Source organism: Mandrillus leucophaeus, unplaced genomic scaffold (assembly GCF_000951045.1).
Source record: "Mandrillus leucophaeus isolate KB7577 unplaced genomic scaffold, Mleu.le_1.0 Scaffold116, whole genome shotgun sequence".
NCBI classification, from domain to species: domain Eukaryota; kingdom Metazoa; phylum Chordata; class Mammalia; order Primates; family Cercopithecidae; genus Mandrillus; species Mandrillus leucophaeus.
Window position 1 is genome coordinate 1870463 of NW_012099876.1, and position 13126 is coordinate 1883588.

Genomic DNA, 13126 nt, shown 5'->3' on the forward strand with positions numbered 1-13126 from the left:
AATGCTTACAAAGATAGAGGCATGAGGATTCATGGCTTTTAATAGAAATCTCGCTCCATGGGTTTGTTGACACATCAATTTTAACATGTACCATGTATTCTGTTGTCAAAGTAACTGGTACTTCATTACTTAGTGTTTTTTGAACTCATAGTTTATTATAGAAAATGAATGTCTACACTTCTGTGCCCATCTTCTTTTTGCCCTTGTAAAAGGATGAAAGGATACAGTAGGTATAAATTGAATGTCAATGAAAAAGATGACTGTTAAAATTTGAAAGTAGCCATATTTTAGAGATTTAGATTATAAAAGGCCAACTTTTCTTCTCATTTTACACATAATATACAGTTATTTAAAAACTGCAAACACAAATTTATTGTATATATCTTTTCAGAATTTAAAAGTCTCTATATCGCTCCACTCTTTCGGGTAAAAATGATTCATTCTTGTGAAAAATTATATCATTCATAGCTAATCGGTGTAGACAGAAGGAGAGAATGAGAAATTCACTCTCTGGAACCACAGTGAAATATAATATCTGATTCAGGCAATCGTGGATCTTAAAACCCCAAAGAATCATCCCAGAGGTTACTTGCTAATCACAATGTGAGATCCTTTCTTCATAACTGAGATACTTAGTGTCACCACCATATCCAAGTGCTCAAACTTAACATTACTAATGGTGATAGCATATCCCTTCTAACGAGATGTAATATGAAGTCACAGCATCATCTTAGAAGTACTCTTGCCATAAATGTCTAACCTAAATCATGCACCTAAACTCTCAGTTTGCAGAACATACTCGTATAAGTTAATATTCTTATAAGTTACATGTCACCATAAGGAAACAGGAAAATCCTAGCCTTTTCTTTTCAAAATATCAATGTCATTTTAAAAGATGGGGGATAACTGTCGATTGCGAGAGGCTAAAAAGATATAACAACGAAATGTAATTTATGAACCATGATTGGGTCCTCAGTCAAAAAACTATACAAAAAAAAGACACATGGGAAATAATTAAGAAGCCTTCAACGTGCTAAAGAATTGAAGGGTAAATTATCATGATGTCGATAACTTACTTTCAAATGATTCAGCAAAATAAGAATAGAATTATATATGCAAATATGTATGTGCAAACACATACATGCAGAGACAGATCCAAGTAGGCCACCTGCTAATTAAAGGTGGCCAGTTCATGGATAATCAATATCCCAGACTCTCAACTTTTCTATACGCTTGAAAAAAATTCAAAATAAAAAGTCGTTAAACTTTTGCATTTTATGTTCAACATTTACAGTACCTGGTTCTTGAATGACATCTACCTTCCCCACACTGATCTGAAGCATTTCACCATTCTTTGCAAAAGTCTCCCATTCTGAATCAGTCTGCTGGCAGGATGGACACCATGGGGCATAACTATAAGAGAAGAACAAGAATTATATTGATAAACATACAGAAGAAATCTGCAAAACAAAATAGAGAAATCAAGTATTTAAATTAAAAAATAAATTCTAAAAAGGGGAATTATAAAAGGAGGCTTTTCCAAAGTCATTTGACATAGAAAAACAGAAGCACACTGTCCCCACTAGGATTTAATGTATGAATGTCAATTCTATAGGAAAAAATTTGGCCAAAGTTTGAGAATATTTCCAATAATTATTATCCATAAACATTTTATTTCAATGCTATTCGTACAATTTTTTTTCTCTCCAGACAGTTTTTGATCTTTGAGGGTAAGCACTCTTTTTAGTGTCCCACTAAAGGAGAACAATTTTCACAGGGTGCCCCTAAACTAGCCAAACCAGTTTCAAATCCATCAGAGCTACAGATCTGATGGGCAGAGACCAGATCTGTTGCTTGAGCATCCTCAAGAATGTTTCCAAAATCTGTGGTAATTTTGAAACATTCTGAAAAGGAAAGTAGAAGCTATCGGCCAAACCAGCTCTATCCAACACTTTCTTAAATTTAGCAAGAGTTAAAAATACCTTGGCTTTCAAGTCAGAACCCTACTTTTTACAGTTATTTTTCATTCAATAAGTACTAAGAAAGCACTATGGTAGAAGCTGAGAGTACAATTATGAAGGAGATTTGGTGCCTCCTCTCCTTGTGGATGGTACAATCCAGAGATGAACAGAGATAAGCATGGGGGCAAAAACTATACTACTCTTATTTTTGTGTCTACTTAAAATTTTTCATAATAAAGTCTTGAATAAATAAATACACCAACTTGTGGGTAAGCAGGCTGAGCATTTTTAAAATGTCAGTTCCCTCCAATTTATTATCATTTGTTCCACTCCTGATTTGTTTTTACAAAATGTGGCACCTATTATTTCTGTATTAAGGGAGGAAAGGGGCCAGGGGAAAGAAAGAGAAGTAGAAAAGAATACCTGCCAATAGAATATAACACTCACACACTCATAATGCCTTAGGAAGGGAAACAAAGTAAGGGGAAAAGTACAAAACTGATCAAATCCTGTAACAAGATTTAGGCTCATAGGTACCTGTCAGGTCATCATTTACAAATCCCTTCAAAATTCTGAACTGTTAGAATGGCAATCATTAAAAAGTCAGAAAACAACACGTGCTGGAGAGGATGTGGAGAAATAGGAACACTTTTACACTGTTGGTAGGACTGTAAACTAGTTCAACCATTATGGAAAACAGTATGGCAATTCCTCAAGGATCTAGAACTAGAAGTACCATATGATCCAGCCATCCCATTACTGGGTATATACCCAAAGGATTATAAATCATGCTGCTATAAAGACACATGCACAGGTATGTTTATTGTGGCACTATTCACAATAGCAAAGACTTGGAATCAACCTAAATGTCCATCAGTGACAGACTGGAATAAGAAAATGTGGCACATATACACCATGGAATACTATGCAGCCATAAAAAAGGATGAGTTTGTGTCCTTTGTAGGGACATAGATGCAGCTGGAAACCATCATTCTCAGCAAACTATCGCAAGAACAGAAAACCAAACACCGCATGTTTTCACTCATAGGCGGGAACTGAACAACGAGATCACTTGGACTCGGGAGGGGGAACATCACACACCGGGGCCTATCATGGGGAGAGGGGAGGAGGGAGGGATTTCATTGGGAGTTATACCTGATGTAAATGACGAGTTGATGGGTGCTGACGAGCTGATAATAATAATAAATAAATAATAATAATAATAATAAATAAATAAATAATAAATTTAAAAAATTTTAAACTGTGCAAAAGCATGCTGGTAAGTACCATTCAAAAAAAACTCAATGCAATGACACATATAAACCAACTTTCCTGAATAACAAAACAAAAACAAAAAACTGAAATTGTGCAGGATTTTGATCTTTCACATTATAAAAGATGAGTCAGGGGTTAAAAAGCCAAGACTAGCGGAAGGAATGCGTTTATTTCACAAAAAGTACTGATAATTAGGCAGAACCCAGAAAAGAACGGGCTACCCAAAGGCAAAGCATTCATTACTTTCTCCAGACAAGCCCCAGAAGCAGCAAGACTCAGCAAGCACAGTTGTTTACCATCTCGAGAAAAGACTACTATATAGCTAATTCCAAGATCATGCTAAAACGTCATTAATCTTCCCATTATAGCTCACTGTCCAAATCCTGAGATCCAGAAGACAGGAACAACAAAATAATCTGCTGACATCTTTGAATGTAGACTTTTTAAGACATTCGTGTCTCTGTATTTCCAGGGCAAAGTACATTCTTAATATACAGTAGATGTTCAATAAATGTTTGCTGAATAAACAAGTGTATCAACTTTAATGTAAATCATATTCTTCATCTGAGAAAATAGTTATTTTCTACGTAGTTTCTAAATATCCAAGTAACAGATGAGACTCAGGCAGTTGGCAAACTGTAGGAAAAAAAAGGAAGTCTGAATTATTAAGTACATTTCAACAGGCATTCCGTGATATTGGATAAGAGCTCTGCCAGAACAATCAGAAAGATCAACCAGGAATTAACCATGATATTCTGGGCAGGTTAATAATATCTCCCTGCCTCAGTTTCCTCAACTGTAAAATGGGATAACAGTAGCTACCTTAGAAGGTTACTGAGAGATTAGATGAAATATAGCAGGCACATATTTCTTTAATAGGAGCAAATGTCATCTGTAATACAATGTCATCTGTAATACTGTTTGGGGTTCAAGACACTTTTATGATGCATTAGCTCATCTGACCTTACAGCCTCACTGCCAAACAGACAAAGCAGGTATAGAGATGTGCTTAAGACCACTCAGAGCAAGAACCCAGATGGAAGTATTTCTTTGATAAAAATCATCAAGGAATATAAAACTCAACACCAACACGCTGAGAGAGAAAGACAGAAGTTATAAGAAAATAACAAGAATAAGGAAGTTATCTTGAAGTAAAATATAATATAATGAACTTCAGATCCTCTTTATTTCCCAAGGACTCTCTTTGTATATAAGTCACAGGCACATTTGCTACATCAGTAATTATTAAATCATGCATGTTTCATAATTTAAAAAATACAGGCCTTAATCTCTAGATAGGCTATTACTAAGTTAGTTTTTGGTGAAACTGACCTTCAGATATACAATTATAATACGTCCTCATATATGCCATTAAGGTAATTTTAAATATGCCATTTCTATATAGCTGCTATCCACTGGTCTGTGGCATTGTTAATGCCACTATTTCAAAGATTTAATCACAGCTGATTTGTGTTGGAATGCACCCAGATGTTCTTTCAGTGGTAGAGATAAGCCAGCTCTGAGTCCTTAGCATGGGAACTAGTCCATTGTTGCTGCAGTTTAAGTTTTTAATATTCTTTTGTATCTAAAGAACAGTAATTTGTACAAGAATTTAGAAACTAAGTAAAATATTTCCAGGGACAAAATGAATGCAAGGATCAGTCATGTGACCTTCATGCTCAACTCTTGCTCTGTGCACACATAGATACATATATATACACACACACACATAATTTAAGTATATATGCATAAATTAAACATATCAGAAAGAAATGAACATGATCTTCATTAATATTTATTTCATACTAATTTGCATTGACAATCTTCTCCTAAGAACTATAAAAGATATGACCTGCCATAACTTTGCCTCTTACACATAATCCTTAAGAGGCTCCAAGAGCAATTAGCTCCATTATAGTCATATAAACTGTCCATTGTTATCTTATCTTATCTTCTGAACTTTTGTTGACTTGTTTGCAGGTCACAGTGGTATGTAAAATTAGTAAACTTCATAAAGATATTTGAAATATATTCCAGATAGCCAAAAAGCTCTGGTAAATTACACCAACTTATATGTCAGTGTAATGTTTTTAACCATTTCTGGGAAACAAAATTCAACAGCATGTTTTCGTTGTCCATGTTAGTATTCATGTACAAAGTGACCTGAGGTTCTGCTTGATGTAACGTGGTTGAAGGACCTTGAATCTTTTATTCCATGAACTTACTGAATTTGGTGTAAGATTTCATTAGGTGTGCTAAATATTTCAGAGACGGACTTACTTAAATATATTTCCTAGAAAGGAAATTTTAATAACGATAAATTTTTATTTACCAATAATAAACAACTCTTCTTCTGTTTTGACTCTAATTTCACCAGTGCTTCTCTACACTCTCTTTTCTCCTGACTTTAAACCCTTTGTGGAAACTATCTAAAATCAAACATTTGCATGTTTTTAAATACCCATAACAGTACTTAGAGCAGTGGTCTTCAATTAGAAGCATTTGGAAGTGTGCACAGGGGATGGAAGTTATAATTTTTTGATGTCGCATGACTGAGACTACTACTAGAATATAATGGGCAAGGATGCCAAAGGTTCTGCAACATGTGGGCCATTCCCGCACACCAAAGAACTGTCCACCCAAAATGCCAATAGTGCCCTGTTGGGAAGCACTGATGAATGTCCAACACAGAGGAAGCATTCAATAAACATTTACTAAATCAATGACCATAACTTATACTACATATTTCCTTCAGAGCACAGTAGGCCAATCTCTTGGAAGGCTCATTCTTCTTCACCTTCCCAGCTCCCCAACACTGAACCTGACACACAAGCACTTAATGACTATCTCTCAAACATTCCATCAAGACATCCAGACAATCTATTAAACTGCAAGAAATTCTAACTGTTTGACATGGACAAGTTAAGGTAGTGATGTTCAACACGTTCTCTCCAGGCATAAAGGAAGGCTGCAAAGCTAATACTAAAACCCAGATGTCCTATGGAAATAAACAAAGCTTTGCTCCATCACCAGGTGTTTAATTTAAATTTTGAAACATGATCACCCCAAGAACAAAAATAAGAAAGAGCAATAATTTGTAAAGATTTCTATGCTTTACAGAGGTAAATTAACCCAAAGACATACTTTTTCTCTGAGTATCAGCTTGAATATGAAAATTAAGCCACTTGGCTATCTATTTCTTCTGGGGGAAAAGGCCACCAGAATGTATCATGTTACATACTTCTGTGTTTCAAAAGAACAAAAGTCATTTTCTCCAGGACTGACATAATGAGAGCCAAGCAAGTGTTGAAAGTAGCAAAAGGTTGCAAAGGAACTGAATGAAGAGTAGTATAAAACAATGGAAATAGAGAAAAGCATGCATCAGAAAGTCTTTTAAAGATTAGATCATTTTTCCTAATTCAGAAAAAGGGCAAACGAGTATACAGTAAGCCCATAGCTGGGTGCCTGTAATCTCAGCTACTTGGGAGGCTGAGGCAGGAGAATCGCCTGAGGCCGGAAGGCAGAGGGTGCACTAAGCTGAGATCGCACCACTGCACTCCAGCCTGGGCGACAAAGTGAGACTCCATCTAAAAAATGATAATAACAACAATAAGCCCATAGCATTAAAGAAAATGTATATAGCAATGGGAGAACTTTTCAGATTTCTAAAAATGTCAGAATAGAAACGGTGAATTACTGCAAATATACTTTTAACAGATATATTTTTAAAACACTGGAAATTCAATTGCAAGAATCCAAAAAAGTGTTTGAAAGACTAAGAAAAAATAACCAAATTTAATTTCATAATAGAAGCTTTTCATGTCTCAGGGCTGCCAAATACTGCTAGATTCTTAAGAATAAATTATCTATACCAACATAACCAGAAACTGCATTAGAGGGGATCTGTATGACACAGGGTATAAAAGAAAAAATTCGCAGATGAAAGAGAGCATATAAGCAAATGAACAAATAAGAACTGTCATTCAAAGTAATGAATACATTTTGATACTAGCGGAAAGTTTCTCAATCTGTTTCTTTAAAGAAGTTAACTACAACAAAAGCTTCTCAATCTGTTTCTTTAAAGAAGTTAACTACAACATCTTTGAACTACTAACAATTTCCATTTATGTATGACCAGTTCATCTGAACTAAGTATTAAGATGAAGTTAATTTTAACGCATTTTGTTTTTCTCTGTTATATCCATCGAAAAAAAAATCTGGTAACGTATAGGCTATTTAAATGAATTCTTAGAAATTCACAGCAGCCCTATAGTGGTACTGAGGATATAATGAATTTCATATTTTTTTAAGTATTGGATTTTTTTTCACAGCAAGGAGGAAGAGTATCACCTAATAATACAGAAAAAATAGATCACAAATAGATAAGAACCAAAATATTTCTTTAGGATGAGCACTTGGGTTTTAGCATGTATAAAGAAGTTGGATAGAATCGTTTGGATCAACTTTCCTTTACAGCCTTGCTTCCTGGCCACCTATTCTGAAGTGCACTCAATAAAAAGAGAACGTCTACTAAAATGACCTTGTGTCTATACAGCTTACTTCCAGATTACATGACTCATCTTGCATCACGGCCCAAGCATATTCCACACAACTGGACACATGACAAACTCAGAGCAATTGATTACTATGTTTAGGTTTACACATTCATAAAAAAGTAAAATTTGAACCCTCAACATGGCCAAGCACAGGCATTGTTGGCTCTCACTCATTTAAAAACTTATCGAGGCTTTATTGTTCTTAATTCTATTACCAAAAAAAAAAAAGCAATTCCAAAAGGAACCATAAAGGAGTTGATGTCATTAAAAATGAGGCCTTTCTGTTTTAACTTTCCTTACATACATATGCAAACTCAGTATTACCCTGAAACATGACGTCTAGGAAAAAGTACATTTTGTAAGCACCTACTGAAAAGAGAACTTTCTGTAGTATTGGCTGACAAAATGCAGTTTATCTCAAAGTCTTAAAATTATTACAAACATGGAAGTCTTAATACAGCTCCACTTATTTTTAAAGTTTCTCAAATAGAGTATGACCCCCTCATCTCCTTCCAAAAATAGTTAAGTGGAATATTTTAATAATTCATGTCTACAGCTCCCTTTAATAATTTCATTGATTTATTATGATACCAAGGGTATTTCATTTTGAGGTCTAAAACATCCCCTTCTTTGTGACTAAGAGGTAAATGCACATTTCAAGGGGTGATATACCTTATGTTCTTTGAGTAATATAATCTGCTGTGTGACATAACTTTTGGCTCTGATCTCACACTGAGGTTTTCACTCCATAGGCACCTGCTTGCAATCTAAATTGAAAGAATCAAAACTTGGTCTTGGATAAAGAAAAGATCCAATTTTCTGTCTGTGTCCTCAACGTAAAACAAATATTAAATAGTAGTATACAGATTGCCAGAAACTACAGGCTAAAGAGATGTGGCAATTTCCTGAAAGATTTTATGTTGGGCGGGGAGGGGAGAGAGATGAGAGAGATGAGAGATAGAGAGAGAGTTTCAGCAATCATTTCCCGGGACGTTCTTCATTTTCCCTGCAAGCCCACCATGATGGTCTCTCAAGCCCATTCAGACATCTGCCCACCGTCCACTGCAAGCCTCTTTCAAATGGCCACTTCCTATTTTAAGTTTAAACTATAATCAACAAATCCCTTTCTTTCTCCTAACTCAAAACTGTAGTTTCCCATCTCCTTAAAGAAAAGGCACTATCCACCATTTACCTTCTATTGTTAAAAGGGGCAATGTGTATGTTCTTTTATGACACAAGCACAATTATTAATATTACCCAGAAAGCCCGACGTTTAAAAGTTATAATAAATATCAACATTTATTTGAAATCTTATTGTAAAACTTAAAAGGTATCTATATTTATGTTTTATTTTCACAATGACATCTCAAGGTCTTCAAAAGGAAGACCACGATACAAATGGCCTGCCCTCACCGTGCTGCGATTCCTTCAACAGGTAACTTGCTTAGCCTGTGGTAAATATTCATATTGCTCATGGATGTCACTGAATGTCCTTTCTCTTCCAATACATACCTATATCTAAAAGCACACGGTTTGCTTGCAGATTTTCTCCCTTCCCTTCTCCTCCCTTTGGGAAGCCGCCCAGTCCACCCCGAAAACACTGTCCCCCAAAGCGAGGGGATGCGCTGCACCCTCGGCTGTCACCGCGAGGGCTGGACGCGCATGCGCGGCGCGAGCGGCCCGGCCCCAGCGCCGCAGGTCGTAGGCAAGGCGGGTCCGGGGACCCCAGGTCGAGCTCAGCGCCAGTGCAGGATCGCGAGCGGCCCGGCACCGGCGCTGCAGGTTGTTGGCAGGGCGGGTCCGGGGTTTTAGGCTGAGCCCAGGCGGCAATGCGGGATCGCGAGCGGGCCGCGCGGGCTTGGGAGGGTGACGCCCGCGAGGACACTGCGGCGTGCGGGGCGGGCGGGCTCACTCACAATTTCAGCATCCACTCGCCCTCCATCACCAGCGTCCAGTTGGAGGCGGTCATGGGCTGGACCCGGCTCTGCTCCGCCGGCAGCGCGGCCTGCTCGGGGCCTGCCGTCGCCGCCACAGCCGCGACCCAGGCAGCCAGCAGCGCCGTTAGCTGCGGGCCGCAGCGCCCACCCGCCATGTTGGGCGCCGAGCGAGGCTCCTCGGCCGGGAGTGTGGGGAAACGCAGCGGCCCGGCCCACAGCCTCGCTCGCCCGCCCGCCCGGGTTTTTCAAGGAGGCGGGAGACGCAGGGGCCACCCCGCCTACGCCCGGCAGCGCAGACAGGCAGTGCTCGCAACGCCGCGGCGGACGCCACCTCTTATCGTCGCTTGCCCGTCGAGGCCACGCCCCCTCCCGCCTCCACTTGCAGTTGCCTGGGGTGTTGGTTACCTCAGCAACCGCCGCCCTTTCTTCCTGATCGCCAAGCTGACAATAAACAGATGACCCAATGTTGCCTAAGTTAGAACACGCACCGCTGCTGCCCAGGCTCCAGAAAGGGCAGGGTTGGCGCGTGTGTCCTTCTCTAAAGGGAAACATGGCCAATAATTTTAAAATCCATCCCCTCTTCAATAATAGCAAACATGAAAGCAACGGGATGCAAAGTACACTTACGTTTAATGAAAAATGGAGGGACGTGGTATCTCTTGCTGAAGAGAGAGGAAAATTTAAGTACTCTCTGCATGTGTATATTGAAGCATCACTAATTGAGGATATTGATGAAACTAGGCTATGCAATTGCATTTTGTTTTTACAAAAAAATGTTAATTTCGTAGAAACTCTTAAAAACATGGGTACTAACCGATAGAATGAGTCAGTTAAGACTATTGCCACCTGCAGTAAAATGGACCTGACATTTCTCTTGACTACAGTTTTGTCAGATCTAAAATGAGGGTAGCCTTAAGTGATTTCCAAATTTCTTTGCAGGTCACATTAGATGAATCTGTACCTTGGGACCACCACACCGTTAGTATATAAGACTGGATTACAATTAAAGGATGAGGAAGCTTTCTCAAAGGGTGCTTTGTATGTGTTTACTAGTTGTGCAAACTACGAACCTAGGTAATGTGGTTAATAGATCATGAAAAGGATGTGGTTTCTGCCCTCGGCTTAAAACAAAGACTAAAATAAATTTTAAAAATAAGACTAAAAGTACTTCAGGGCACATGAGAACAAATTTCAATCAGTACTTATAGGAGAGGGAAATTAATTTTGCCTGAAGAGAAGATCTGGCCTGGATTATGCATTAATTAGTATTAGCTAAAAACTATGTGGACCCAACCCTTATCATTAAAATAAAACACTCAAGGGTTTACAAACTACTGGAATTTAAGAAAATGTCTTTGCAGTGAATGCTACTAAGACTCACTGTTATGAAGTACATACACATCAATCCCATAAACTTGATGGAAAATATTTTACTGTGCTTGTAAAAAGAAGTGACTCATAAACAGGAATTCTATCATTCTATCATTTTCAGTGCAACTTTTTTGTATAGAATATGTCATTGGTTTCAAAACATTCTTAAAAATAGCATCTGATATTAAGGAATTACTATTAATTTTGCTGAAGGTGATAAAGATGTGATAACTATGTTTTTAAAAGGCTTTATTGGTTATAGATAATGAGATATTTATGGATGAAGTAACATGACGTCTAGAATTTGTTTTACAATACCCCAGAAATAAAATGTAGGGAATGGAAAGAAGATAGGTGAAAGCAAAGTGGTGCAACATCAGTCAGTGTTGAAGCTAACTAAGTTCATTTTGCTATTTTACCTACTCGTGCATTTGTTGGAAAATTTACAAAATGAAAAGCTAAAAGGAAAGAGAGAGCATCTGCACCATAAAAGACAGTCATTACCGAAGCACTTCCTATCTTTAACAAAAACTGTGGGTTCAAAGATTTCATTTTTTGGCCTTCAGACGAAGGATGGTAGGAAGAAAGTAGCAAGAAAGTGTGGGACTGACCTTGCGGTGAGGAGTCACGGACGAGGTTAAGGGAGCTGTTGCTGTCAGACCATGATTGGCATCTCAGCCCTGACACTTCCTAGCCATGTGATTTGGGGCTAAAACTAGTTAACACCAAAGTTCTGTTAAAATGCAATTAGTAATAGAACCTGCTCCAAAAGGTGGCTGTGAAGATTATATGAGATAAGAATAATGCCTAGCACATAGTCTGACTCAAAAAGCTTATAAATTAGGTTGGTGCAAACATAATTGGGGTTTTTGCCACAGCAATATTGCCAACACTAATATTAATATTTGGAGGCAACGATATGCTGTAATATCTATTTTTCCTATGCTAAAGTCAACTTCACTTAGCGTGATACACAATGCCTTTCACAGCCCAGCTTCAGCTTTGCCCACTTTACATTCCACTATTCCCACAATTCCCTGTGTCCTAATAACACAAAGCTCCTCCCCATTCCCAAAGCACATTGTGTACTTCAGTGTCTCCTTGCTCCTTCATTCTGCTTAGAACACTTTTCTCCAGTTGTCCAGTGAATCATTCAGTCTCTGTCATGTAGCCCACATTGTACCTCTGATAGCTTATGCAGAATGAGCTGCTGTCTCTTCTCAGATCCAATTGCTCTTCTGTATAACTGATATGGTTTGGCTCTGTGTCCCCATCCAAATCTCATCTTGTAGCTCCCCTAATTCCCACGTGTTGTGGGAGGGACCCCATGGGAGATAATTGAATCATGGGGGCGGGTCTTTCCCGTGCTGTTCTCGTGATAGTGAATAAGTCTCATGAGATCTGATGGTTTTAAAAATGGGAATTTCCCTGCACAAGCTCTCTCTCTTTTGGCCTGCTGCCATCCAGGTAAGACATGACTTGCTCCTCCTTGCCTTCCACCCTGATTGTGAGGCTTCCCCAGCCATGTGGAACTGTGAGTCCAATAAACGCTTTTTCCCGTATAAATTACACGGTCTCGGGTGTGTCTTTATCAGCAGCGTGAAAATGGACTAATACAATAACTTCATCACATACCTTTTATAGTATAATGCAATTGTATGTAGTTATCACCCTCTATCCTCTCTCCTCCAACCACTACTAAAAACTGTTCAAGGTCAAGGGCTTTACCTTATATATCTTTGTGTCCCCTATATTGCAGAATACCCATCCCATAGGTGTACTTGGGATAGGCAGCTTCTGACACTGCTCCCGAGATCTCTCCCTCCTGGTATTCAGGCCCTTGTGTGATCCTTTCCTCCTGAGTGGGGGTTGGGCCTGGTGACTCACTTCTAACAGGAGATGGGAAAATTGATGGGTTATCACTTCTGTGATAAGGTTACAAAAACCTGAGACTTCCATTTTGCTGGAATCTTCTTTTCCTCTTGCACACTCACTCTGCGACTCTGTGTGGAGAGCTCCATGTGAC

At 38.5% G+C, this 13126-nt stretch overlaps 1 protein-coding gene across 4 annotated transcripts in view; it reads right to left on the reverse strand.

Moving 5' to 3' along the window:
- The window catches only part of TMX4 (thioredoxin-related transmembrane protein 4), a 43941-nt gene extending 33789 nt beyond the window's left edge, over nt 1-10152 (reverse strand). For 2 of the 4 annotated variants that reach the window (XM_011998574.1, XM_011998556.1), the window contains exons 1-2: nt 9709-10144; nt 1298-1413 (exon numbers count right to left, since the gene is read on the reverse strand). In XM_011998574.1, the coding sequence (XP_011853964.1) occupies nt 1298-1413; nt 9709-9884 (292 nt within the window). In that variant the 5' untranslated portion in view covers nt 9885-10144. Of the gene's footprint in view, nt 1-1297; nt 1414-9708 lie in introns of all 4 variants that reach the window. The other 2 variants (XM_011998582.1, XM_011998566.1) reach the window with 2 other exon arrangements.
- Nucleotides 10153-13126: the final 2974 nt, after the last annotated feature.